Here is a 27,562-nt window from a genome sequence, read left to right on the forward strand (position 1 = left end):
TTTTAACTCTTTTTGCTTACTTAAATAACTAACCTTTTCTTTTGATTCCCTTTTTCTCAGTTTTTTTTTTTTCCAGAGTATGATCATTCACAGTAAAACATTGTATTTGTCACTGGTATGGGTTTGCTGGATATTCTGTTCTGTTTCGTTTTGGCTTTAGTTTTGCAAATTTGCCTAGTTATATATTTCTGTAATAACATTTCTTCCAACATCGTGCCTCCAATAGGTCTCCCATTCAATGAACTATAAAATGGTTCAGATTGTGCTGAGAACCCAGATATTGCAGTTGTGGAGACACTATTGTAGTTTCTTTGGGAGTTTTTTTCAGCTCCATGAAAACTTCAAAAGCAAAGTGTAATGTCCTGGATTGATCTCTTCCAATTGTTGTTCATTTCCTGTGCGGTTAATTGCAGTTTGTTTGTTTTTGTGAAGTCAAGGCTCACGGAGCTGGAACACTGAATCAGGAAGCAACAGAACAAAAGAAATAGCAGAGTGAGGAGGGAAACACCAACAGCAGAGTTGAAGGACAAAATAGAGGGAGGCTTGGACAAATAATGGCTGTAGATAGGAATGAGGTGTAGGGAAGGACTGGGAGGGTGGACAAAATGGATACAGAAGCAAACACTCAGGAAAGAAAAACTAGAAATTTGGAAGGAGGTGGGATTGGGGTGGTGACGGGGTTAATGGCGGTAGAACAGATCATGGTTTTGGATGGACAATGATTGTGGACTACGTGTGGCCTGTAGGGGTTGGGGAGGGGGGGGACAAAGCAAGAAAGGAGATGGCAGAAGGCAGAGACCACCGACCTGTCTGTGAAGCAAAAGTGATAGTACCAGGGACTCAGCTTCATCTCAGGAGATTCCAATGATGTTGAAGGCCTTTGTTTCCCCGGCATCAAGGAAAGCAAGGTGTGAGGCACGGGCACTTGTCCAGAGGAGGGAGCAGTATTCCATCAAGCTGTGGATGAAGGCCTTGTAGGTAGAGAGTTCAGGTATGCCAAGGAAAGACTTTGTAGGATGGAGGATGCCCAGTTGGCGACTGGCTTTTGAGGCCAACTTTGAATGTAGTTTTCCCCAAGAAAGATCATGGCTGATAGTGAGATCCAGGAATTTGAATGACTGGACTTAATCAAGAGGATTTAAAGACAGAAGGTAGGTGGAGGGGGGGGTTTCAGAGAGAGAGAGAGAGAGAGAGAGATAGAGATAGTCATAGAGATTTGTCTGGATTGAAAGACATTCCAAGTGCAGTAGGACCAGCTTGTGATTTTGTCAAGGTCTGAAGAGAGGGAAGACCCGGCTGCCTGCCTATCTGAAAGATGAGGGATGTCACGGTAGAGGGTGGAGTCATCAGCAAATACATAAAAGTGATTTTCCAGAAAGTTAGAGAGTTTGTTGATGAAGATTAGGAATAAGATGGAGACCATAACACTGCCTTGGGGTACTCCAGCCTTGACAGGGAGAGGAGATGAAAGGATTATATTGACAGTCACACGTTAACTGCAAGAGTAGAGGAAGTCAGTAATCCATGTGTGGAGTTGACCTTAGATGCCATAGGCAGAGTTTGGAGAGCAAGTCGGGATGCCAGATTGCATTGAAAGCTCGAGATGTGTCTAGAAAGACAGCCCAAGTATCATGTCTGACATTGAGGGCCTCCATCCATTGTTGGAAGAGTGGAAGCAGCATGTCCAAGGTAGAGTGATGTGGCCAGAATCTGAATTGGTGATATAAAATGAGGCCATTGGAGAAAATGAGGGATTTCATAGTTCCCTGTACTATTAATCGTGTTGGCAATCTCTTTCCCTGAATGCCTGTCCTGTTATATTGATTTTGAGTTTGTATTTGTCTTGGCCTCAGCTAGGTCATGTTCTCTTGAGTCTTAGGCTGTACCAGTTATCTCCTTCTTTCCTCTCTATCTTCTTTCCTTCCCTCATGATCATCGTTTATTTCCCTTTTCCTTTTTACAACTCAATATAAATAAGAAAGGAAGCAATGCGATAAGAAATATGATGACCCATTATAAACCAAGCCATAGTTGTAACTGCACCTTGCGTCTGAGAACAACTGTTGCGCTTCGAGGAAGCACGTCCATCACCAGCTCACTGTTGCTCAAATCCACAGGTGAGCCAGCTGCATATGACCTGGACAAATAGGTATTCACAGAAAAAAAAGGATGACCATCTTAATCTCACCTATCACCACTCTTAGCTTTAACTGCCCAAGTTCTTCATCTGCTTTAGGATATTTAATAATCCACTAGAAGGCATAAGCCTGGTGTTGGATTAAGATGTTAAGGTCTTGAGTTTGAACCCCGGTTTTTCCCCGTTGAATTAACACCAGATGGGGTTTACTCAGCCCGTCATTCTTCCGAGGTCAGCCAAATGAGTATCAGTGTACTGGTAACAGAGGGCACTGCATCAGCGGCACATTCGCGCCCCCAGAAAATGATTGCAACCAGCACCGACAGGCTGCACACGATAGCTAGCTATCGACTAGAAGACAAGTAAATGGTGATTTCTGAATATTATGGCCCTGGGTTTGAGGTTTGGCAAGAAAGGAAGCATTTGAGTGTCTCCCGAACACCCAGTCATGAGGTCACCAGCTGCGGATAATTCCGCGGCTCGGCAGGTTGTTAATCAACCACGAACGCCAATTGGTATTGCCAATCCTGGTAGGGTGTCACGACTTCGCATTCTCCTGTTTCCGGTGGATTTACAGTATCGAGGGAGGCCCGTGCCCTCGATGCATACTTACTTTATCTTACCTGATCAGGTACAGCCGAGCGGAGCTCTTAAGTACGCACAGTCTAACGTGTAGAGCCAATCGGTGGGGTTTGACTTACCGGCCAACATTAAGAAAGGACAATGCTAGACCAATGGAAGAAAAGATGCTGCGAACTGCGTACATTTACAAGGCAAGCAGTTTATTATTAAAAGGGTGAGGAAAGGTATGTGTACAAGCAAGCAAAGGTTTAATTTTAGGGAAAATATGAACAGCAGAGGAAAGCAAGGATGGGTGAGGTGTGGCAAAAGAAATGCAGTTATTTACAAAAGAAGACAGGGCAGAGCTAAAACATTATAAAACTTACACAATCGTGTTTACACAAGCACGACAGGCGCCATCAGAAACACTCCTGAGGAAAATTACAAAACAAGAAAGAGGAGAGAAAGTTTAAGGTGTTTGCGACCTCTTTTTACCAGGCACGGTCAACGGACCTGCACAGACCCAGTCACTGAGGAGGGGGTAATGAGGTTGTCTAATGTGCATAGTTGGGGAGGGGGGGGAGTTGCGATGAGGGGTGTGATGATATGCAGAGAGGAAGATATAAAATATGTGGATCAGTGGGCTCGGGTAATTGCTAATTCTCATTTATCCATTGTGTCCACAGAAGACGACACAGAAAAAAAGAAAAGAACATGTGAGGAGATAGGCTAATAGTGAGGTGTAAGGAGGCTGGAAGTGTATTGCGATATTTGTCTCATACTGTGCTCAGTCTGGCACCCGAAACTCCTGCTCGGCCAACACTCCACTTCCTGAGCTCCGTTTCAACCCGTTTGCTCCGTTCCGCCCCTCTTCATCAAGCCAAACAGAATCAAGTGCAACAAGAGCGAGCCACAAATGAACACGCCGTGCGAGACGCATGGCTTTTTAAAGTTACTTGGCGAGGGAGGAGCCTAAAAGTGGATCAGAACATCTGCAGGAGTTTTCCAGCACCCCCCCCTTGTGGATGGACGATTACCCCAGGGTTTGCTCCACCCACGCATGGGTACAGCCGCAAATATGTGGCCATTATGCTCTGAGCTTCCTCATGCGGCAGAGTTCCATAATTAACATGGCACCGGAGTATTCGGTTTCCCTCTCCGGCCACGATCAAGCGCTGGATACCCAATGGGAGCCATAACTGAGCAGAGTGCGAGGGCTATCCAAACCATGTTGAATGGAGTTTAGGTCACACTCGGGTTCCGAGTTGGATGCCTGAACGTCCCCAGTCTGAGTGCGGGTAATGGTACTCCACGCTTCCCCATTACATGCTGATCCAAAAGGGAGTGGTAGTAGTCGGAGGTGTCTGGGGTTGATGCGTTTGTGGCGGCAGCACAGCAGTGAGTTATGGCATGGTGGTTGAGGTGTCGTGGTTGTGGTTGTTTATTGTGGTCGAGACGGCAGTGGTGAATGTAAATGCTTGGATTGTGGTTAAAAGGATGGTGATTATAATGAAAGAGTTTTGATGGTATATGAAATGTTGCAGCGTTGGGGTTCGAGTATGGTGAATGTTGAGGTGAAGTGTCCGTTGGATAATGGCGTGCAATTCATGGTCGAGTTGTCAGCGACTAAACCGTCTCCTCCACCAGGTTTCCTGGTGAGGAGGGTGTATGGATATGGACACCGAGCAGGATTAAAAACAAAACCTGTCAAAGGGCAGAGGAGCTCCTTGTGAGCCAACAGCCATCCATATCTAGTGCCCGACTGTCTCTGTGGACATCCTCCAGAAGTTGGGTTACTTTGTTTTTTTTTTGAGGAGGTTGGTGGCAGGATTTGCACTCTGGCCACCGTAAAACCCTTCACTGCGCAAAAGACAAGACAAACACAAAGAAACTTGAAAACCTACTTCGTGGGAGTACCTACTGTGCAGCTGCCCTCCGAAGGGCAGTTCACCGGATGACGGGATTGGGGCAAACCCTTCGGGACCCCCACTCTTTGATGATGGGAGGAAAACCATGGGGTAACCTTCCCGGGTCAGATTGTGGTAGTGTGTGTCGGAATGGTGCTGAGGTGTCGTCCACCAGATGGCAGTCTCCTTGAGTTAACCTGAGGTGGTCCCTTCGGGTGGGTGCCTGGCATGTCCTATCCCAAAGAGAGGATTATCACCTGTCTCTGCTATCATCTGAGCTCAAGCATTTGGACATCGGTATTGCAGCACTCTCTGAGGTTCAGAGACCAGGTAGTGGCGAGATCATGGCGAGTGGTTACACCTAGAGTGTACCAGGTGCGGTGGGACGCAAGAAGCACGCGGGCCACCATCAACTCCGCTTTATTGCGCGACCAGAAGCACACTCTTCCCACCCCTAGCGGGCGAGGCATGATATACGAAAACCCAATCACGTGACACAGCACACTCCTCCCCTCGTAAAATGACCCGTCACATAACGAACGGATAATCACAACATGACCATCGGAAACCCATCAACACTCATAATCCTCCAAGTACCGCGGCCGCACCCTGACCCGCCTCGGACGGGCAGCGCCACCAGACAGCCCAGGCTCAGACGCCTCCCGGCCCGGTCGAGGTGACACCCTCGCCGGACTCGCACTTTCCGCAACACCAGCTATCCCCGACTGCCCAGCCTGCTCGACGTCCCCGGGTAGGACGGCATCAGGCGAAGCCCCCCTCGGCGCCGGCCCAGCCAGCCCCGGCGATACAACGTCAGGTGCCGGCGACACTACCGGTGGGGGTCCCGCATCGTTCAGCTCGGGGAGGTGTGGGGGGGGGGGTGACGCTGAACAGCGATCATGCATCTGGTCCACGTGCCACTTCCACACATCCCCACCATCAGTCCGCACCATGCAATTCGCCGGCCCCAGTACCACAGAGACCACCGCCGGCACCCATTTGGAACCGTGGAAATAATCGCGCACCATTACCCGCTGCCCCACCTCGAAGCTGCGCAGCCGCGTCGGACGCGACATCGCCCCACTCCCCGACCCTCCAGGTCGTAGCAAATCCAGCCTAGACCGCAAAGCCCATCCATAGAGGTGAATGGCCGGCGAATCACCCGTGACAGGATGAACTGCGTTCCTGTAATGGAGCAAAAAGACATTGACCACAGCCTGCACAGGTGCAACACCCCCCCCTGCGCAAAGCCCGCTCAACATCTTGACAAACGACTCAGCTTGGCCATTCGTCTCAGGATGATACGGTGCGGACCTTAGATGTCGAATACCATTCTGGCGCATAAACTCATCAAATACCCCCGCGATGAACTGCGGACCATTATCAGAGACCAGGATCTCCGGCAACCCTTTATTAGCAAAGATCGTCCGCAGCTTCTCTACTGTAATGTTTGCTGAAGTATGCTGCATTACTACAACCTCCGGCCATTTAGAGAATGCATCAATCACAATCAAAAACATCTTGCCATTAACCGGTCCCGCAAAATCTGCATGGACCCTCTGCCAAGCTCGGTCTGGCACAGGCCAGAGACCTGAAGCTCGACGCGGGTTATCAGCATCTGTCTGGCACGTGGCGCAACGCTTAACCAACTGCTCAATGTCTTTGTCCAACCCCGGCCACCACAACAGGCTACGAGCAAGACTCTTGGTCTTCACGATGCCAAGGTGACTGACATGCAGTTCTTCCAAACACCGCTGCCTGAACCTCGGTGGAATCATGCTCCTCATTCCCCACATTATGCACCGTTGGACCAACGACAGCTCCGCTGCGCGTGACGTGAAAGGTTGAAATGCCGGTGTCGAAGGCAGATCGCTACAATTCCCCGTAGAAATCGCCTGGACGACACGGGCAAGCACCGGATCACGAGCCGATTCCACCGCGACCTGCCTGGCCGTGACCGGCCCGCTTTGGACCTGGTCCAGCGCGAACACATCGACCCGGTCGCCCAACTCAGACGCAGCTGGACCCTCCGCACACGCTAAGCGTGAGAGCCCGTCGCAGTTAGCATGCTTCTCGGTGCTTCGGAACTGAATATCATAATCGTAAGCACCCAGAAACAGACACCACCGCTGTATTCGCGCGGCTGCTACCACCGGCACCCCGCGTTCGGGTCTCAGGATGAATTGAAGCGGTTTGTGATCCGTCTGTAAAGTGAAGTGCCGCCCCAGCAGATATTGATGAAACCTCCGCACACCCCAGACGAGGCTGAGAGCCTCATGCTCAATCTGGGCATATCCGCGCTCTGCTGTGGACAGGGTCCGGGATGCAAAACAAACAGGCCGCTCGGAACCATCGTCCATCCTGTGGGAGAGCACTGCCCCGATGCCATATGCAGAGCTGTCGCATGCCAATAGGAGCGGACGCGCAGGCTCGTAGTGCACGAGGACCGTATCCTCTGTGAGCAGCCGCTTGACGCGGTCGAACGACGCCTGGTGTGCAGGCCCCCAAGCCCAGCGCTCGTCCTTCTTGAGCAACCGCGTTAACGGCGCAAGTTGTGAGCTGAGCCCGCGCACGAACCTTTGGTAATACTGGGCCATGCCAATGAACAAGCGCAGCTGCGTCTTGTCGCGAGGCGGTGGCATGCGCTGAATCGCCTCCACCTTCCGAGGACCTTTCAACAGTCCCTCCGGCATGATGATGTGCCCGAGGTATTCCAAACGCTGCTTGAAGAACGCGCACTTGTCCCTGTTCAAGCGCAGGCCGCACGCTTCTAGCTTTGTCAGCACTCGGGCAATGTTCGCAAGATGCTCGTCCGCCGTTTTCCCCGCAATGAGCACATCGTCCAGGTCGGTCTGAGCGGGCAGGCCAATGCAAACCTGATCCATAGCTTTCTGCCACAAAGCTGGGGCCGAAGCAATCCCAAAACAGAGTCGGGTATATCGATAGAGTCCTTGACACGTGTTGATTGTTAAAAGCTCGCTACTCCCGGGATCCATCGGCAGGTGAAAATATGCATCACGCAGGTCTTGCTTCGTGAAGTATTGACTCCCCGCCAATCGCGCATATATCTCATCGATTGACGGCAGTGGATATTGCTCCACGCTGAGCCCCGGGTTAACCGTGGATTTGAAGTCCCCGCACAATCGAACGTCTCCATTCCGTTTCAGCACCGTGACAACCGGGGTGGCCCAATCTGAGCACGACACCCGTTCGATCACTCCACAGGCCTCCAGCATATCCAGTTCACCCTTGACCTTGTCCCGCAGGGCATATGGCACCGGACGCGGTTTACAAAACCGAGGAACCACCCCTTCCTTCAAGAAGAGTTTCGCCTCCATGCCCTTGAGTTTTCCAAGGTCGTCGCTAAACAACCCTTGATGTCTTTGAAGAATCTCCTCCAACTGATCCTCCCACTGGCTCGGCACGGGTTGCACAAGGTTAACTGCGGCCCAGTCTAGCCTGATGCGGGTCATCCAATCTCGGCCGAGGAGAGACGGCCCCCTCCCCCGTACGACGTACACCCGAAGCGTGGCGACCTGGCCTTGGTACCGCACAGACACGTCTGCCATCCCGACTGGCGTTATCTTCTCGCGGGTGTACGTGAACAGCGTGAGGTTTGACCTGATAAGCTTCAAGCCGTTGAGTCTACGCGCGGTCTGTTCGCCGATGAGCGACACCGCTGCTCCCGTATCGACCTGGAACGTGATCGGCGTTTCGTTCACTTCACCTGATTCAAATGGGTAACGGCGCACATGGAAATAACTTGCTTATGTTGCTATGGTCTGCCTGCTTGTCTGAAGCAAGGCTTGTGTGTGAGCAAAGCAAAATAAGTGAAGAAGTGGAAGAAAAACCTTCCTAATGCCCAAGCAATGCATATGACCCATAAACACATTAGACATCAGGGAAAGACCATCTGGAATGATGAGTACGAAAAAAAAACTATCATCTCAGGAACCACTCTATGTTGTGTGCCATTGCCTTGGGGAGTGATGGTTTCGCAGAACCGTAACAATAAATTTAGAGTACAAAGGAAAGTATGGAGTTTGGCTGCACTTATACATTGGCAAATGGGGACAAGGAACTTTATCGAAACAAATATTAAACCATCCATTTTATGCCTTTATTTATTTCACTGTCCAATATGCCTGGGCTTGGGTAGGGCTCGTCACCGAAATATGTACCAAACAAAGTGGATGGGGAGAGAAGTAATTCGACCTTCAAATGCCTCATGTTACGGTCAAAAAGTGTGAATGAAATCAAGACGCAGGTTATAAAGAGACAGATATTCATATTTAAGAGAGGTTTCAGGAAATACAGAATTACAAAATGAGATACATTGTGGAGGGAAGATGTGAAGCTCTGTCCTTCAGGTTCTGTGATTTTTAAAAAGAAAACGTTGGTGTTGTATTCCATGCTTTTGACTCTTGAATCAATGACATGGTTTGGAATGGGGGATGAAAGAACAAGGTTGGGGGCCATTGCTATGCAGGTCGAGTGACTGGGAGGAAGGCAAAAATGTAAGATGAAGTAAGAATATAACAGTTTGTATCGAAAATATATTGGTGAAGAGAGAAGAGAGAGAGATGGTTAGTCCAAGAGGTACGGCACATTTAATTACATGTCTCAGGCTAAAAGGTTTGAGTTATGAACCAGAACTTTGTACTGAATCCAAAAATCCATTTCTTGATTGCTGCATCCTCTGCATTTTGGGTGAAAAATGCCGTTTTTAGTTATGCCCGCCAGTAACAAATTTTCTCCGAAAGCTGAAAAATCGTTTGTATTTACAGATTTACTAAACACGAACTGACACATGCAAGTGAGGTATCCAAATGAAGGTAATGACAAGGTCAACACAACGACATGATTATAATGCATAAAAATAGCACCGCAAAGCGGGCGTAACCCCTCAGCCCCTTGACGCAAACCAATTTCAAGATGGTGGCCATATTGAAAATCGCAGCATGCCCATTTTGGAAAGGAAACCTTCCTCTACTAAACCCCAACACACCCAGCAAAATGGATTTAATCGGACAAGGCATTCTCCTCAAAATTGAGGGAAACCAAAAGTTGACAGACGCCGGAAACCAAATTAAAGATGGCTGCCCTTGCTGCCATATTGGATATCTTATCGCACTGAATATCAAAAGGAACCTTCCTCTACCCAGCCCCAACACACACTGCAAAAAATGGATTTAATCGGACAAGACATTCTCCTCGAAATTGACGGAAACCAAAAGTTGACAGATGCTGGAAACCAAATTCAAGATGGCTGCCCTAGCCGCCATATTGGATATCGCATCGCACTGGATATCGAAAGGAACCTTCCTCTTCCCAGCCCCAACACACACTGCAAAAATGGATTTAATTGGACAAGGCGTTCTCCTCGAAATTGACAGAAACCAAAAGTTGACAGACGCCGGGACAACGCCTGTGACGACAATACCGCTTAGCCCAATTCGGGCTGAGTGGTAAAAAGTAATTTTTCATTGTCACAGGTAAACATTTCTGAAAGCATGCTGAAAAAAGCTTTGGCCTGAACACCATCGTTCGTGAATCATTTTATGCATATTTATCATCATCATATGTAAGGCAACACCCAATCAATAAGATGACAATAACGTTCATGTAGCCACACATAACAACAATTGGCATGAACACGTCACTGGTATTAAGACTTGTGAGAATGGAAAATTCCTTCTTATGTATTATTATCATGTGGTTGTGCTGGCCTTGTCATTATCTTCCTTTTGATACCTCACTTGCATGTGTGGCTTCATGTTTAGTGAATCTGTAAATAAAAACGACTTTTCAGCTTTTGGAGAAAATTTGGTATGGACATAAGTAAAAACTGCTTTTTTCAACCAAAACGCAGAGGATTTAGCAATTAAGAAATGGAGTTTCAGATTCAGCCCAAAATTCTGGTTCAGAAAACATTCTCAAACCTTTTAGCCTCAGACGAGTAATTAAAAGTGCCGTCGCTCTTGGAGTCGGTGTGTTATGTGCAACTTACATCACAACCAACCAGAATATTGAAAATGTTATGGGACAAATGATATCCAAGACCTACTTAAATATTATAATAGTTAATCATAAGGGTGAGACTCAATTGTAAGCAAGCATTGCATTTAATTCGAGGGGCAACAACACCAATGTAAATGAAAATTGCCTCACCCAGAGAATGTATGGGTTGATGCAACATAGATGTAGTTTTCATAGTACAGCTGCTGTGACTCGCCAAACCGATCCATGTTGACAGTAGCTTCTGATGATCCAGAACCCTTAACCTAGATATCAATAGTAATTGTCAAGCAACATGCGTGACTACATAATCCATTGCAGCATGTGGCATTTTGGTGGGAAAGTCGTGTTTTAACAAAATATTTCAATGAGATATACAATGAGGTGCAAAAGTATGAGTCCACTGAAATCAATGCCAAGTTTTCTCAAATCACGATTTCAAACACCAATTTGTTATAATCCATCCATCCATTGGGACCATACTCTGAACAGAGCGTTGGTGCTGCCTAAGCAGCCTCCTGTGCTATTGGGTACAATCCTGGATAGGTCGCCACTCCGACACAGGATACCAGCAAGCTGGCACTCATTTTGCTGACCTCGGAAGGATGACAGGCAGTGTCAACCCCACCTGGTATTAATCCAAAAGCCAAGCAGGATTTGAATTCAAGATCCTCAGATCCCAAGCCCACCACGCTAACCACCACCCTGTTTGTCAAGCGAATTGAGTACCAGTTTACTGCTATAGGGGCACAACATCAGCAGCATAGTCGCGCCCCAACAAAATGATAGCTACCCGGCAGTCAAGCTGCCATACACAAGAATAAGAACAACAAAATTTTCTTTCTTTCTTTTTTACCTCACAAGTGATGAAGGGTGGCAAAGTGGGCTCATCAGGTGCAAAAGGGAGAGACGTTAATGGTTTGACCTCTGAGCGCAGGCAAGGGTCAGTGACCCCTCGCTGCCAGAATACCACAGGTACCTAAAATGAAAGTACATATTAAAATAATTGAAGTCACATGTTCTCATTTTCAAAGTTCCACATTTGTTACTTTCGTGGGACAATTACAGCTTGGTTCATGTTCATTGCAATTATATATATATATATATATATATATATATATATATATATATATATATATATATATATATATATATATATATATATATTGTTGCGAATTCGCGCCGGCCGGCGTGCGAACGGCCACGTGACTCGAATCGCGGCACGTCGCCCACCGGACGGACAATTCTGTCATGACCCTCTCGGACTAACGCCGGGAGCTAGTCACGGGTGGGCCTTTTGGCCTCACCACGATCATGCCAATCGGCCACCCGCGTGGGATAGGGTTGTTCGCCAAACTCGACCTACCTAAGTACCCACGCGGATGGTAGACCGGGCGATCGCACCTCGCAGCAGGTCGACTCCGGACACGGGCCGCTTAAGCGATCCATTCCGTGCTATCGGGATAACCAAGCAGTGTTATCGTCGGCCTCGACGGTTCCGATTAATTATCGGGCGTATTAAGCCCGCGACGAACCCGTTACGTGAAGCAAGATGGAGATTCAATACAAGAAAAGACGAAGCGAAACGGGAAAACAGTTCAACATAATGCACATTTATTCCGCGACACACAGAGAGCACACATATACAGCCAAACAGAATGCACATAAAGCAATTTAAACAATTATGCACAATAAGCAAATGTAATACAAAAAACAACAACAACAATGCAGAGCTACGACCGACTACGCGAGCACACGGCAACACTTAACAGTTTTACTTCACCAGACTGGCGCCGCACACACACGTTTACACCAAACCCCAAAAGAAATGGAAGTCGCGACTTCCCTGATCCCGTTGAGTCCTCCTTCTGCGACCGCAACTCCGAGCCCCTCTGGCGTGCTCCGCAAGCTTGTGCCGCGTGTCGCTCGTGTGGTCCGCTCGAGTGTACGGACAGGGTTTTGGGGAAACGGACGGGGTTCGTTCGGCGCTGTTTTCCGCGCTCGCGCACGGGTCAACGAAGCAAGGCAGGAACCACAAGCTCGCGACTCGAGCCAGAAGACGACCATGAAGACCAACCCTCGACTAACCACTCCCTCCAACTCTCGACCAACCAACCCAACAACCCTCAAGGTCCGTCCTGTTCGCCTTTTGTAGCGCAGGGCTCCGCCCTTCGCTCCGCCCCGTTTTCGGCCCCGCCTCCCTTCGAGCTTCTTGGAGAAGCCTCTCGAAGGGGGGCGTGACCTCTCGCTTTCCCTCCACCCCGCGCCGTGCGGGGGCCGGGGGGAGTCAGTCTTGGCGTGGAGCCAGGGAATTATTCCCCCAAAAAGAGGCCCCCACCCTTTCTCACCTTTGACTCCTGCATCGCCCCTCCTCCACACCGAGCGCGGAGAACCTCGACGGGAAAAACAGGCAGGAAAACCCCCGAGCATAGCCGTTGGTTTCTGTTTGTGCCCGGAGATCGTAACCGCACAGGGCCTGCTGAATGGCGAGTGGTGAAGATGTGGTAGCGTTGATGGTGGAGGTGGCGTGGTTGTAGTGTGGTTGGTGCTGTGGTGGGGATGGCGTGGTTGTTGAGATGCTGTTTGTTTGAAATAAAAGATAGAACAGAAAAAATGGCGAACTCAAAGCGTCACAGCCCGGATGGATCACATAAATTCCCTCTATACAACAGGTTTGGGCTTACTACACATGTACTTACAGAGATATCTCACCTACGGGACCTGAATGGTGGTTTGCGAATTTCCACAACCACAACACTACCCCCTCCCCTTTTTACAGACTCGTCCCGAGTCATCAAATTCTCGTGTGCCATCATGTGTAGTTCTCCCCAGTACGTTTTACCTTCGGATCCCTGAGTGCGACATTCATGGTATTCGTGTCCCCAAAATAAATAACCTGAGGGCTGAGTAACTAACTGAACAAACCCACTCCCACAGACGACTTAAATAAAATTGCCGGCGCTAGACAGATATGCCGGGGGCGCACTCATGTGCAGTACATCTTAACCCTAACTTACAAATTTTACACTAATCCATGGCCCAGGATCAATGGACTCTGCAAAAAGAAAGCAGTTAGCAGGGAGCCAGGCTGCTCGCATGCAGTCTCTGGCTCAAGCAATGCATGTGACAGGGAACGTGGCCAGCTGCTCACACGCAGTCCAAGGCCTCCCCTTTTGAACTGAACTCAGTGAACCACAACGGTGCATGGGCTGCACAAACGCAGTCTCCGTGCCAGCTCAAGTGGCACACGCAATGAACACAACGGATGGATGGATGGATGGCTGGACGCAAACACGGTGCACAGGCCGCCACTGCAGGCCCGTGTTGTAGCTGCCAGCAGGGCAGTTCTCCCAGCTTGCAAACTGTTGCCTTGATCCTAGCGCACATGGAAATGAACAGGGGGGGGGGCAAAGCAAAATTGAATGGGGGCTGGTGAACATGGGCCGTGGGCATGGCATGGCAAAAGCAGGCAGGCAAGGCATGTCATGACAAGGCCGCTGTTGCAAACAGCCGGCAGATGATCTGGCCAGCACAGACCTTGCAAAAAACAGCTGCAGACGATCCGGCCGGTACAGGCCTCGCAGCAAAACACAGCCGGCAGATGAAGTGGGCCGGCACAGGCCTTGAAGCAACACAGCCAGCAGATGACGTTGGCCAGCCTTTGCCTGTCAGTGGGGGTTGGTGGGGGGAGTGCGGTGGTGCTGGCCACTCGGAAGGTGGGCTCAGACCTACCCTACGGTCCCCCTCCCAACCTATCGCCTTTGCCTGTAACTGTTCATACCCACCCCCTTAATTTGTAAAACCCCATTTAGCCCCAACTTAAGTAATTTTTTTTGTTTGTTTAATTTACTTTTATTCCTATACCTCCCACTATAATTGGTCCCCGAACCCCCTTTATCGTCCTTGTTCGGCTAACCTATCCTGTCACCTAGCCTACTCCCAACCCCTACGTTCCCTTCCCGGAGGGGAATAAGGGAGGGCTGGCGTCCTGCTTCCAGGCCCAACGAAGCCTCAGAATGGCCTCCCCAGAGTTCAGCGATCTATAACACAAAGTGGGTCCAGCGGCCCACAACGAGAGCGAAGGGATGGATGGTGCGGAGGGGTACACTTCCGAATCTACCCTAACCATTAACCTTTAAACTACCCCGGGGCTTTCAACAAGCGCCTCGCGCTTAAACTATTGGTTCTAACAACCCAGATTCCCGACGCCTGTGTTGGTGTCCTTACAATTTTGAGCCTCGCCCCCCAATTTCCTTCCCGTGCCCTCACACGGTTTCATGGCTGGGACGCGTGGCTCCCCTTGGCAGGCACGACCCTCTGCCGATTCTCCAGCTATGGCACCCCCGGGCACTACACTGCCTCCGAGCCTACCAGCTCCCTAAACACCGGGGAGTGCCCCCCATGGCCCCTCCCCTGAAACGCACATGTGGCAGGCTCGCTTCGCGGGCCCCTTTCCGAGGGTCACCCGTGCCCACGACCCTGCCCACGCGGCTAATGGCGCCCTGGGCCCCCGCACCATGCGGGCGCACCCGTGCCCACTACGCTAACCCGGCCCCCCATGGGCCCTTGGCCTACCGCGGCCGACTAGCCTGGTGCCCGGGGTACCCACTCAGCAATACTCACCTTTCGCAGCCATGCTCCCAGCCCGTCAACAGGGCTCCTGCACCCCTCCAAATGGGTATCGAGCCTACACTCCCACCAACAGCAAAACGACTTCCATTTTGTCAATTTAACTAACCCAGCTAACTCACTCTCCACTGACCCCGGGGTCCCTTGGGCGGGAGTCACTCCTCCCCTCAATCACTCATCGCACCATGCATTCCCCATTCGCTCCATTCACACAGACCCGCTGGCCTCACTCACCCACCAAGCACATGTACTCACCTCAAAATTCTTCAACACACACACCGCTGAACTCTGCCATCCTTCTCACTAAATCCCCTACCTAACTCGTGCTCCCACGTCGTCCCTTAAACTACAGCACGTTCCTTTTAACACTACTTAGCTAAACTACGTCCCCTCTACACATTCACTGTCTGTCTCTGTCTCCCAAATCCTTATTCGCAGGGGGGATTTCCTCCCTCCGTACTGGGCTCGTGAACTCGTTGCAAGGCTCTGAGAGCCTTGCGCCTCTGCGGGAGCAGCTATTCCAGCACCGACTCCTCCGGCAAGACATATCCATGAGGGCGTAAGGTCGCCCTTGTAAGGCCTCAGGCGGTCCGCGTGGACGATCCGGGGAAGGGCCCGTGGTCCCATTTTAATTTTTCGGACCACGTCACTGATTTGCGCCAGGACGACCCATGGGCCCCGCCAAGGTGAGGTGAACTTCGGGCATCTGCCCTTCCTCCGCCGGGGGTTAAAGAACCAAATCTTCGCCCCCGGTGGGTATTTGCTCACCTGGCTCCGGTGGTCGTACCTGCGCTTCATTTTTATGTCCGCCTGTTGGAGCTGGTGTCGTGCGAAGGCATGGACCTTCTCCATGCCTTCCTCCAACCGACGGGCATAGCCCTCCGCCGGCGGCCTTTCAAGCCGCTCAGGCGTCGGACCGTACAATAAATCAACGGGGCTTCTCAGCTCCCGTCCATACATCAACAGCGCCGGACTACACGCGGTAGACCCATGCTGGGACGCGCGATAGGCCATCAGAAGGTACGGGAGATGTTCGTCCCAGTCCTCCTGGTTAGTGGCGGTGAAGAGAGCCAACTGTTGGACCAAGGTCCTGTTGAACCTCTCCACCATGCCATCAGACTGTGGTCTCAGGGGCATTGTCCGTGTCTTTCGAATTTCCAGGAGCCTGCAGACCTCTTTTAGTAATTCGCTCTCAAAATTTCGTCCCTGGTCCGTGTGCAGCTCCTGCAGAATCCCATACCGGCATGTAAATCCTTCTACAAAGGCCTTGGCCACAACCCCTGCTTCCTGGTTGGGAAGGGCAAAGGCTTCCGGCCATTTGGTGAAATAGTCCATAATTACGAGGATGTACTTATTACCCTGGCGAGTGGGGGGCAGTGGTCCCAAAATGTCCATGGCCACTCGCTCAAGGGGGGCCCCAACCTGATGTAGTTGGAGTGGGGCCCTCATCCTCTGTGGCGGTCCCTTTTTCGCAGTACAAGCGTCGCATGCTCGACACCAGTTCTGTCTCGACATTGCGCCCCATGTTAACCCAATAGAACCGCCGGCGGGCCCAAGATTTTGTTTTGGTCCTGCCCAAATGGCCGCTGGCGCGGGTACCGTGCACCTGTTTCAAAATTTGGGTCTTAAACCCATCAGGGACTATCACCAGCCAAGAAGTTTGTTCGGAAGGAATCTCCACCCACTTGCGATATAAGATGTTGTCCCTCATTTCTAGGGTCCTCCACTGAGCCCAGTATGCCTTTGTTCGCGCTCCGAATGGGGCGATCTCCTCCCCACTGGGCCTCCTGTTTTCCTGGACCCATTTGTACACTGGCCCTATCACGGGGTCTTCCCGCTGGGCCGTGCTTCATGCCAATCCACCAAATTCCTCTCCCGCGGTTAGTGGCAAAGTTGGGCCAACCACCCGGGCCGCACGGACTGGGAGTTTCGGGGAGGTGTCTGCCAATTGGTCCCTCTCCTCATGTCTCGTGCAATATCTGCAGTTTTCTCCCAGACAGAGGCGTCGAGAGAGCGCATCGGCATTCCCATGAGCCTTACCGGCTCTATGGACCACACTGAAATCGTACTGCTGCAACTTTTACAACCACCTTGCAATCTGGCCTTCCGGTTCCTTGAACCGTAAGAGCCATTGCAAGGAGAAATGGTCAGTTCGAACCAAAAATTTCCTCCCGTACAAGTACGGGTGGAAATGGCTCACCACAGACAGCATAGCCAATAGCTCCTTGCGAGTTACGCAATAATTTCGTTCGGGCCTACTCATGGCCCGACTGTAATACGCGATCACTCTTTCCACGCTCCCCTGTGTCTGAGACAAGACTGCTCCCAATCCTTCCTGGCTTGCATCCGTGTCTAGGGTATACATCCCGTCATCGGTGGGGTACACTAAAACGGGTGTGGATGTCAAACACCCCTTTAATTTGAGGAAGGCCTCCTGGCACTCCCCTGTCCAATTAAATCTCAACCCCTTCTCCGTCAACCGGTGAAGGGGCCTGGCTATCTCCGCAAAGTTTGCCACGAAGCGCCGGTAGTAGGAGCAAAGTCCCAAAAAGCCCCGTACCTGTTTGACAGTTGTAGGTACGGGCCACTCCTCTACCGCTGTAATTTTTCCGGGGTCGGTCTTCACCCCCTCGCGGCCTATCACGTGTCCGAGATAGGCCACCTCTGTCGCGAACAAGGTGCATTTCTCCGGGCTCAATTTTAGCCCTGCCTGCCTGAGGCGCCCAAACACCTGGTCCAAATTGGCTATCTCCTGGGTGAATGTTTTAGCGTGTACCAGGACGTCATCCAGATATACCAGGAATGACTGCCACGGCATGCCGCCTCGTACACGCTCCAGCAGTCTCTCAAAGGTGGCGGGGGCGTTACACAAACCGAACGGCATCACATTGAACTGTTACAGTCCCTTCCCTGTGGAAAATGCCGTTTTCTCCTTCCCCGTCTTATCCATCTCCACCTGCCAATACCCACTCTTGAGGTCCAAAGTTGAGAACCATTTAGAGCCTGCAACGGCGTCGAGGGTATCGTCAATTCTAGGCAGGGGATAGGAGTCTTTGAGTGTCACGTTGTTCAGCTGGCGATAGTCCACGCAGAAACGCGTGGTCCCATCCTTCTTTTTAACCAGCACAACCGGTGACATCCAAGGATTTCCCGAGGGCTCAATGACACCTGCATTGAGCATCTTTTCAACCTGTTCATCAGCCTCCTCTCTTTTGCTCCAGGGGAGCCTTCGAGCAGGCTGACGGACAGGCCGGGCCCCATCGGTGTGGATCTGATGTTGCACCAGGCCCGTACGTCCAATATCCTCGGGTGACAAGGAGAAGATCCCCATGTGTCGGTTGACCAGTTTGTATAAGGCCTCCCGCTGGGCATCCTCCAAATCTACACTACTCCTATTTACCATCTCGCAAATGGGACCGGGCCAATTCCTAATCAAGTCTGGAGACTCCCTCTGGGGCCGGTCCGGCTCGACGTTATCGTCCCTCAGCTCCGCGACCTCTTTTACTGAGGTGCAATCTGCCACCTTCGTGCCCTTCCTGATAGTGCGTGGTTCCGTGCTAACATTTATCACCCGCATGGGCACTATTGGCCCGTCAGTACTTACCAGGGTGCGGCCCACGACTAAACCCGGGGTTGACGGCCCTGCCGGTAGTTCCGCCAGGCCGCAGGAGCCCTGCCACATTGGGTGTGCTCGCCACCGGGCCGGGACCACCGCCTCGGCACCCGGGGGAATGACCACGGAGTCAGGAGCCTCCAGCTCCACCCTCTCATCCGTGCTCACGCCCCCTAATGGCAACTCCTCACCACCCAGCTGTATGACCCCCCGGCCCAAGTCGATCTTACAACCACCGGCCGTTCGCACATCCAACCCTATTAGACATGGGTCGCACACCTTCGCCACCCAAACCTCTATCCTTGTTTTCACGGTGCCCAATTTAAACGACACAAAACCACGTCCTATGATGGGTGCCGTTGCCCCGGTAGCTAGCTGCAAACTATGGTTTTGCAGACGGTGGATCTCATCCCAACTGTCTACACTCGAATCAAAGACCACAGGGCTGATGATCGTGGTGCTTGCTCCTGTGTCTACAACGGCGTCTACCCCTACGCCGGCAACTTTGCACCGAATTGTTAAGCTACCATTGCCAATTTGGCCACAATTGATGACCTGTCGCAGTTCTGAGGGCTCTTCTCCGTCCGAGTCTGCCGAACACGGCCCTACATGTTCGGCACTTCTTAGTTTCCCGGGGACTGGTGGGGGGGGGGGGTGATGGTTGGGCCTGGCTATCCCTATTGACCCGTGACGGAGTTGGTGGTCTGGGGGGCCGTGGCTCTTCTCTCCGTGGGGGCCTTTCCCTGCGCGGGGCGTTGCACTCCCGCTGCAGGTGGTCCCTTGCGCCACAATTATAACACCTCCTCTGGTAAGGTGTTTGCCTCCGGTACGCCAAATTATACCCCCATCCGTTCGGAATTGGGGTACCCCCTGATGGCCCATCCCCCGCCCTTCCTGGGCCCGACCGCCTCTCCCCAGGTCTCCCGAACTGGCGGTCGAACATGCCCTGCACCATCTTTTCCAATCGCGCTTCGTTGCCCAGGGTTGCCCCGGCTCCCAGCGCACTGTCGTTCACGGGGCCCACCTGTCGGAGTGCCACCGCATGCCGCCCAGCCCTCCCAATGGCGTTCTGGCTGCCTCCCAGCAGGCGGCAGTATCAGCCACCTTCAGGAGGTTGTCCGGGCGCCATACGGTCAGCAATGCTCCGACATCGGTGCCCCCTATCGCTCGGAGAAAATGGTCCAGGGCAATCTCCTCCCGGTACTCCGGCGGCATGTTGGTGTGCGCGATCCCCACCAAGCGGCGAATGTCATGTGCCAATTCTCCCAGTGATTCCTGGGAGCGTCATTTGCGCCCGTTGAGCTGAGCTTTAACAAACTCGCTCTGCTGGTCGATGCCAAATCGGTTTTTTAGGGCCGAATGGAGATCCTCCAGGGTCACCCCTCACTGGGTACCGTGGTCAGGACTTCCAAGGCTGCGCCACGCAGGGCCGCCGTGAGTTGTGCCACACCCTGCGCCTCGTTCCAGCCATTGCCTCTGGCAACACACTGGAACTGGGCCATGCACGCCCTCAAGTCCGTCTTGCCATCGTACGGGGGTAGCGGCACCCTCGGTCATTTCGAGGTCCCCCCTCCAGTTCCCAAGGGACTCCTGGGGGGGGGGTGTACCTCCCCAGTCCCAACGGTGCCTCACTCCCGCAGGGTCCGAGCCATTTTCCCGGGGCCTCTACCACCCCTGTCCGTGTCTGTCCGTGCCCCGCGTCGTCCCGCTTACTCTCCCAAGCCATTGGACTCGCACTCTGCATACCCCCCAGAACAGTCATACTGGGTACCCCCCTTAGGCCAAAAGACCCCGCGGCCTCTACCCTCCCCAAGCTTGGCATGCTCACCCCCAGCATTGGGCAAGCCTCCTCCTCCGCCCTGTGACACCAGCCCCACCTGGGCACGATCCGCCTCGAGGGAGTATATCCTCTCCCCCTGTTCCCGAAGGAGGTCACCCTGCCTCTCACACCGGGTCTCCACACATTCCGTCAGTCTCCTCTCCATTTCCTCCATTTTCCCCTTTATTACTCCATTTATTTCCTCCCCTATCGTCCCTAATGATAGTTCTCCGACTTTCTCTCTTATTTGCTCCACTTCCCCTTGTACCTGTGTCACCATCTTATTTGTCTTGGATATTTCCTCCCTCGTTGTCCTAAACTGCTCTTCCGTCTCGCCCCGGTTTTTTCCGATCTGCTCCCCCAGTTCCTCTGTCTTTTCTCCGGCTTTCCGCTCCATTTCATTAATTACCTTCTCATGTCTCTTTCTACATTCCTCCCCCACCTCCTTTAATCCTTTCTGTGTCTTTTTTACCTCCTTTCGCAGGTTTTCAACTCCCAGACAGGGGCGAAGTCTGTCATTTCCCGATGTCTTTTCTCACAGTCCTCCTTCACGGCTCCCAATCCCTTCTTTATTTTCCCTTGTTCTCTTTTTAATTCCTCTATCGCCGTCGTGTTCTTCCCTATTTCCTCCTTTATTTGGTCTTGTCCCTTTTTTACTTCTCCCAGTCCTTTTCCTACTTTGTCTATCTTTCCCACCACCGTCTTTATTTCGTTTTCCCTCTCTTGTTTGCTCTCTTCCATGGCGACCCCCACTCCTTTTACTTTCTCTTTTAACCCGGTCACCTCCGCTCGTATCGTGTCGACTTCCTTTTTCATTTCATTTTTTAGTTCTTCCAAGCTTCCTTTTAGGCTCAATCCCATGTTCTGCATCTCACCCCGCATTTCTCTCATTTCTTCCTTCAAATTCGCCTTCATTTCGTTTTTCATTTGTTGAGTATTCGTATCCATCTGCTTGTTCACTCCATCTATTTTTCTGTTTATGTTCGCATTCATTTGTTGCGCATCCGTATTCATCTTTGCCAGCATGGCCAATAGCTGGGCCATGTCAGGTGCGCTTGGGTGAGCCGTTTCAGCAGGGATCGGGGGAGGGTTTTGGTGGAGAGGGGGAGGGGAGGTGTCATACATCGCCGCCGCACCTATTTCAGGCTCTGGGTTCACTTGGGGGAGTTCGTGTTCCTGCACAACCAACATTTCCTGCTCGGGGTTCTCATCCTGGGCCATTGATTCTACACATTCTACATCCATTCCTACTACCCCCGGCTCCCGCTCACCTTGAGACACCATCATATTTCTCGTAAGGGGTTAATTTGAATCGCTCGTAATTTGGAGGGAATCGGGGGTCGCTCCTCTCACCCCTGGACCGATTCCCCGTGAATTTAGCTGGAGACAGGAGAGTTTGTTTTCCCGCTCTCTGACACCAGTGTTGCGAGGAGGGGGATGGGTTTGTATCCCACTCCTGACACCAGTGTTGCGAATTCGCGCCCGCCGGCGGGCAAACGGCCACGTGACTCGAATCGTGGCACGTCGCCCACTGGACGGACAATTCTGTCGTGACCCTCTCGGACTAACGCCGGGAGCTAGTCACGGGTGGGCCTTTCGGCCTCACCACGATCGTACCAATCGGCCACCCGCGTGGGATAGGGTTGTTCGCCAAACTCGACCTACCTAAGTACCCACGCGGATGGTAGACCGGGCGATCGCACCTCGCCGCAGGTCGACTCCGGACACGGGCCGCTGAAGCGATCCGTTCCATGCTATCGGGATAACCGAGCGGTGTTATCGTCAGCCTCGACAGTTCCGATTAATTATCGGGCGTATTAAGCCCACGACGAACCCGTTACGTGAAGCAAGATTGAGATTCAATTGAAGAAAAGACGAAGCGAAACGGGAAAACAGTTAAACATAATGCACATTTATTCCGCGGCAAACGGAGAGCACACATATACAGCCAAACAGACTGCACATAAAGCAATTTAAACAATTATGCACAATAAGCAAATGTAATACGAAAAACAACAACAACAACGCAGAACTACGACTGACTACGCGAACACACGGCAACACTTAACAGTTTTACTTCACCAGACTGGCGCCACACACACACGTTTACACCAAACCCCAAAAGAAATGGAAGTCGCGACTTCCCTGATCCCGTCGAGTCCTCCTTCTGCGACCGCAACTCCGAGCCCCTCCGGCGTGCTCCGCGAGCTTGTGCCGCGTGTCGCTCGTGTGGTCCGCTCGAGTGTACGGACGGGGTTCGTCGGGCAATGTTTTCCACGCTCGCGCACGGGTCAACGAAGCAAGGCAGGAACCACAAGCTCGCGACTCGAGCCAGAAGACGACCATGAAGACCAACCCTCGATGAACCACTCCCTCCAACTCTTGACCAACCAACTCAACAACCCTCAAGGTCCGTCCTGTTCGCCTTTTGTAGCGCGGGGCTCCGCCCTTCGCTCCGCCCAGTTTTCGGCCCCGCCTCCCTTCGAGCTTCTTGGAGAAGCTTCTCGAAGGGGGGCGTCACCTCTCGCTTTCCCTCCACCCCGCGCCGTGCGGGGGCCGGGGGGAGTCAGTCTTGGCGTGGAGCCAGGGAATTATTCCCCCAAAAAGAGGCCCCCACCCTTTCTCACCTTTGACCCCTGCATCACCCCTCCTCCACACCGAGCTCGGAGAACCTCGACGGGAAAAACAGGTAGGAAAACCCCCGAGCATAGCCGTTGGTTTCTGTTTGTGCCCGGAGATCGTAACCGCATAGGGCTTGCTGAATGGCGAGTGGCGAAGATGTGGTAGCGCAGATGGTGGAGGTGGCATGGTTGTAGTGTGGTTGGTGCTGTGGTGGGGATGGCGTGGTTGTTGAGATGCTGTTTGTTTGAAATAAAAGATAGAACAGAAAAATGGCTAACTCGTAGCGTCGCAGCCCGGATGGATCACATAAATTCCCTCTATACAACGGGTTTGGGCTAACTACACATGTACTTACAGAGATATCTCACCTGAGGGCCCTTTATGGTGTAATGCGAATTTCCACAACCGTAACACTACCCCCTCCCCTTTTTACAGACACCTCCCGAGTCGTCAAATTCTCGTGTGCCATCATGTGTAGTTCTCCCCTAGTACGTTTTACCTTCGGATCCCTGAGTGCGACATTCATGGTATTCATGTCCCCAAAATAAATAACCTGAGGGCTGAGTAACTACCTAAACAAACCTACTCACTCAGACGACTTAAATAAAATTGCCGGCGCTAAGACATACATGCCGGGGGCGCACTCATATTTACAGTACATCTTACTTACAAATTTTACACTAAACCATGGCCCAGGATCAATGGACTCTGCAAAAAGAAAGCAGTTAGCAGGGAGCCAGGCTGCTCGCATGCAGTCCCTGGCTCACGCAATGCAGGTGACTGGGAACGTAGCCGGCTGCTCACACGCAGTCCTCGGCCTCCCCCTTTTAAAATGAACCCAGTGAACCACAACGGTGCATGGGCTGTACAAACGCAGTCTCCGTGCCAGTTCAAGTGGCACACGCAATGAGCACAACGGATGGATGGCTGGATGGACGCAAACAAACAATGGGGCACGGGCTGCTGGTGCAGGCCCGTGTTGTAGCTGCCAACAGGACAGTTCTTGCAGCTTGCAAACTGGTGCCTTTATCCTGGCGCACATGGAAATGAACGGGGGGGGGGGGGGGCAAAGCAAAATTGAACGGGGGCAAACTGATGATGTGGGCAGTGGGCATGGCATGGCAAAGGTGAACAGGCATACAAAGCCGGCAGAACAGGGCCGCTGCAGGCAAACACAGCCGGCAGTGGAGCTGACCGGCACAGGCCTTGAAGTAACACAGCCGTCGGACAATCCGACCGGCACAGGCCTTGCAGCAAATAGCCAGCCGATGAAGTGCGCCGGCCTTTGCCTTCCAATGGAGGTTGGTGGAGGGAGTGCGGTGGTGCTGGCCACTCGGAAGGCAGGCTCGGACCTCCCCTACGGTCTCCCTCCCACCTATCGCCTTTGCCTGTCACTGTCCATACCCACTCCCTTAATTTGTCAAACCCAATTTAGCACCAATTAATTATTATTTTTTTTAATTTCCTATCTCCCACTATAATTCGTCCCCTAACCCCCCTTTACGGTCTCTGTTCGGCTAACCTATCGTCTACTAGCCTACTCCCAACCCCTACGTTCCCTTCCCGGAGGGGAATAAGGGAGAACTAGCGTCCTGTGTCGAGGCCCAACAAAGCCTCAAGATAGCCTCCCCAGACTTCAGCGATTTTTAACCCAAAGTGGGTCCAGCGGCCCACAACAAGAGCGAAGGGATGGATGTTGCGGAGGGGTACACTTCCTAATCTACCCGAACCATTAACTCTTAAACTACCCCGGGGCTTTCAACAAACGCCTCTCGCTGAACCTATTAGTTCTAACAACCCAGATTCCCATCGCCCGTGTAGGTGTCCTTACAATTTTGGGCCTCGCCCCCCAATTTTCTTCCCGTGCCCTCACACGGTTTCATGGCTGGGACGCGTGGCTCCCTTGGCAGGCACGACCCTCTGCCGATTCTCCAGCTATGGCACCCCCGGGCACTACACTGCCTCCGAGCCTACTAGCTCCCTAAACACCGGGGAGTGCCCCCCATGGCAACTCCCCTGAAATGCTCACATGGCAGGCTGGCTTTCCGGGCCCCTTTCCGAGGGTCACCCGTGCCCACAACACTGCCCACGCGGCTAACGGCGCCCTGGGCCCCCGCACCATACGGGCGCACCCGTGCCCACTACTTGGTGGAGTTGGTTCGGGTTGAATTGGTTCTTCGAGGCTTCCTGTCTGCCTGTCTTGTCGGGGGAAGAGTCCTGTGCCCGCGGCTTTGCGAGCGGCCTGTCACGAAGGCACGGACGGGAGACGCGGCAGCGCCGGTTGTGAGGTGGACCTGCGCGTCCGGACGAGGAGTACCAGAGAGGGTTCGCCGGCCGCGAGAGAGGTCGGGGCCAGGCGCGACCACGCTGACGGTCGTGGGAGAGGGGCTCACCGCCACGAAAAGGGACGTCGCGACTTCTTTTTCCTTTTCCTTTGCTTTTTGTGTAAATGTCTGTAGGTGGCGCCGTCCATCAAGTCGTATTGTTTTAAGTGTTGCCGTGTGTTCGCGTATTCGGTCGTAGCTCTGCATTGTTGTTGTTTATAAATTGATATATGTGCATTTCTGATTCTGTTTGGCTGTATATGTGTGCTCTGTGTCTGTGTGAATAAATTGCTTGTGTGAACTTGTTCCCCGTTTCGCTGCGTCCTTCCCTTTGTTGAATCTCGAACTTGCTTCACGTAAAGGGTTCGTAGTGGGCTTAATACGCCCGATAAGTAATCGGAACCGTCGAGGCCGACGATAACACCGCTCGGTTATCCCGATAGTCCAGAACGGACCGCTTAAGCGGCCCGTGTCTGGAGTCGACCTGCGGCGAGGTGCGATCGCCAGGTTTACCATCCGCGTGGGTACTTAGGTAGGTCGAGTTTGGCGAACAATCCTATCCCACGCGGGTGGCCGATTGGCATGATCGTGGTGAGGCCGAAAGGCCCACCCGTGACTAGCTCCCGGCGTTAGTCCGAGAGGGTCACGACAGAATTGTCTGTCCGGTGGGCGACGTGCCGCGATTCGAGTCACGTGGCCGATCGCACGCCGGCGGGCGCGAATTCGCAACAACATATGTATATATATATATATATATATATATATATATATATATATATATATATATATATATATATATATATATATATATATATATATATATATATATATATACAAACACACACACACACACACACAGCTCTGGAAAAAATTGAGACCACTGCAAAATTATCAGTTTTTTCGTTTTACTATTTATAGGTATGTGTTTGAGTAAAATGAACATTTTTGTTTTATTTTATAAACTACTGACAACATTTCTCCCAAATTCCGAATAAAAATATTGTCATTCAGAGCATTTATTCGCAGAAAATGACAACTGGTCAAAATAACAACAAAGATTCAGTGTTTTCAGACCTCAAAGAATACAAACAAAACAAGTTCATATTCATTTTTAAACAACACAATACTAATGTTTTAACTTAGGAAGAGTTCAGAAATCAATATTTTGTGGAATAACCCTGATTTTCAATCACAGCTTTCATGCGTCTTGGCATGCTCTTCATCAGTCTTTCACATTTCTGTTGGGTGACTTTATGCCACTCCTGGCACAATAATTCAAGCAGCTCGGCTTTGTTTGATGACTTGTGACCATCCATCTTCCTCTTGATCACATTCCAAAGGTTTTCAATGGTGTTCAGGTCTGGAGATTGGGCTGGCCATGACAGGGTCTTGATCTGATGGTCCTCCATCCACACCTTGATTGACCTGGCTGTGTGGTATGGAGCATTGTTCTGCTGGAAAAACCAATCCTCCGAGTTGGGGAACATTGTCAGAGCAGAAGGAAGCAAGTGTTCTTCCAGGACAACCTTGTATGTGGCTTGATTCATGAGTCCTTCACAAAGACAAATCTGCCCGATTCCAGCCTTACTGAAGCACCCCCAGATCATCACCCATCCGCCACCAAATTTCGCAGAGGGTGAGAGACACTGTGGCTTGTAGGCCTCTCGAGGTCTCCGTCTAACCATTAGACGACCAGGTGTTAGGCAAAGCTGAAAATTGGACTCATCAAAGAAGATGACCTTACTCCAGTCCTCTACGGTCCAATCCTTATGGTCTTTTGCAAACCTCAGCCTAGATCTTCTGTGCTTCTCATTGATGAAGGGCTTTTTCCAAGCCTTGCACGACTTCAGCCCTGCCCCTAGGAGCATGTTTTGAACCGTCCTCGCCGTGCACTTCACCCCAGCTGCCGTTTGCCATTCTTTTTGTTGGTCA

The 27,562-nt window shown here is 51.7% G+C and overlaps 1 protein-coding gene and 1 long non-coding RNA gene across 6 annotated transcripts in view; one reads left to right on the top strand and one right to left on the bottom strand.

Moving 5' to 3' along the window:
* LOC147031888 (uncharacterized) overlaps positions 1-27,562 on the top strand; it is a 143,433-nt gene that overhangs the window by 89,923 nt on the left and 25,948 nt on the right. The window lies entirely within an intron of this gene.
* VPS13D (vacuolar protein sorting 13 homolog D) overlaps positions 1-27,562 on the bottom strand; it is a 429,405-nt gene that overhangs the window by 58,986 nt on the left and 342,857 nt on the right. For 4 of the 5 annotated variants that reach the window (XM_085868630.1, XM_085868636.1, XM_085868641.1 and 1 more), the window contains 3 exons: positions 11,480-11,602; positions 10,777-10,889; positions 2,044-2,137 (listed from right to left, as the gene is read on the bottom strand). In XM_085868630.1, the coding sequence (XP_085724756.1) occupies positions 2,044-2,137; positions 10,777-10,889; positions 11,480-11,602 (330 nt within the window). Of the gene's footprint in view, positions 1-2,043; positions 2,138-10,776; positions 10,890-11,479; positions 11,603-12,013; positions 14,000-27,562 lie in introns of those variants that run through there. The other variant, XM_085868652.1, reaches the window with a different exon arrangement.

Source organism: Eptatretus burgeri, chromosome 2 (genome assembly GCF_056783735.1).
Source record: "Eptatretus burgeri isolate ZD-2024b chromosome 2, Ebu_testis_v1, whole genome shotgun sequence".
NCBI lineage: Eukaryota > Metazoa > Chordata > Myxini > Myxiniformes > Myxinidae > Eptatretus > Eptatretus burgeri.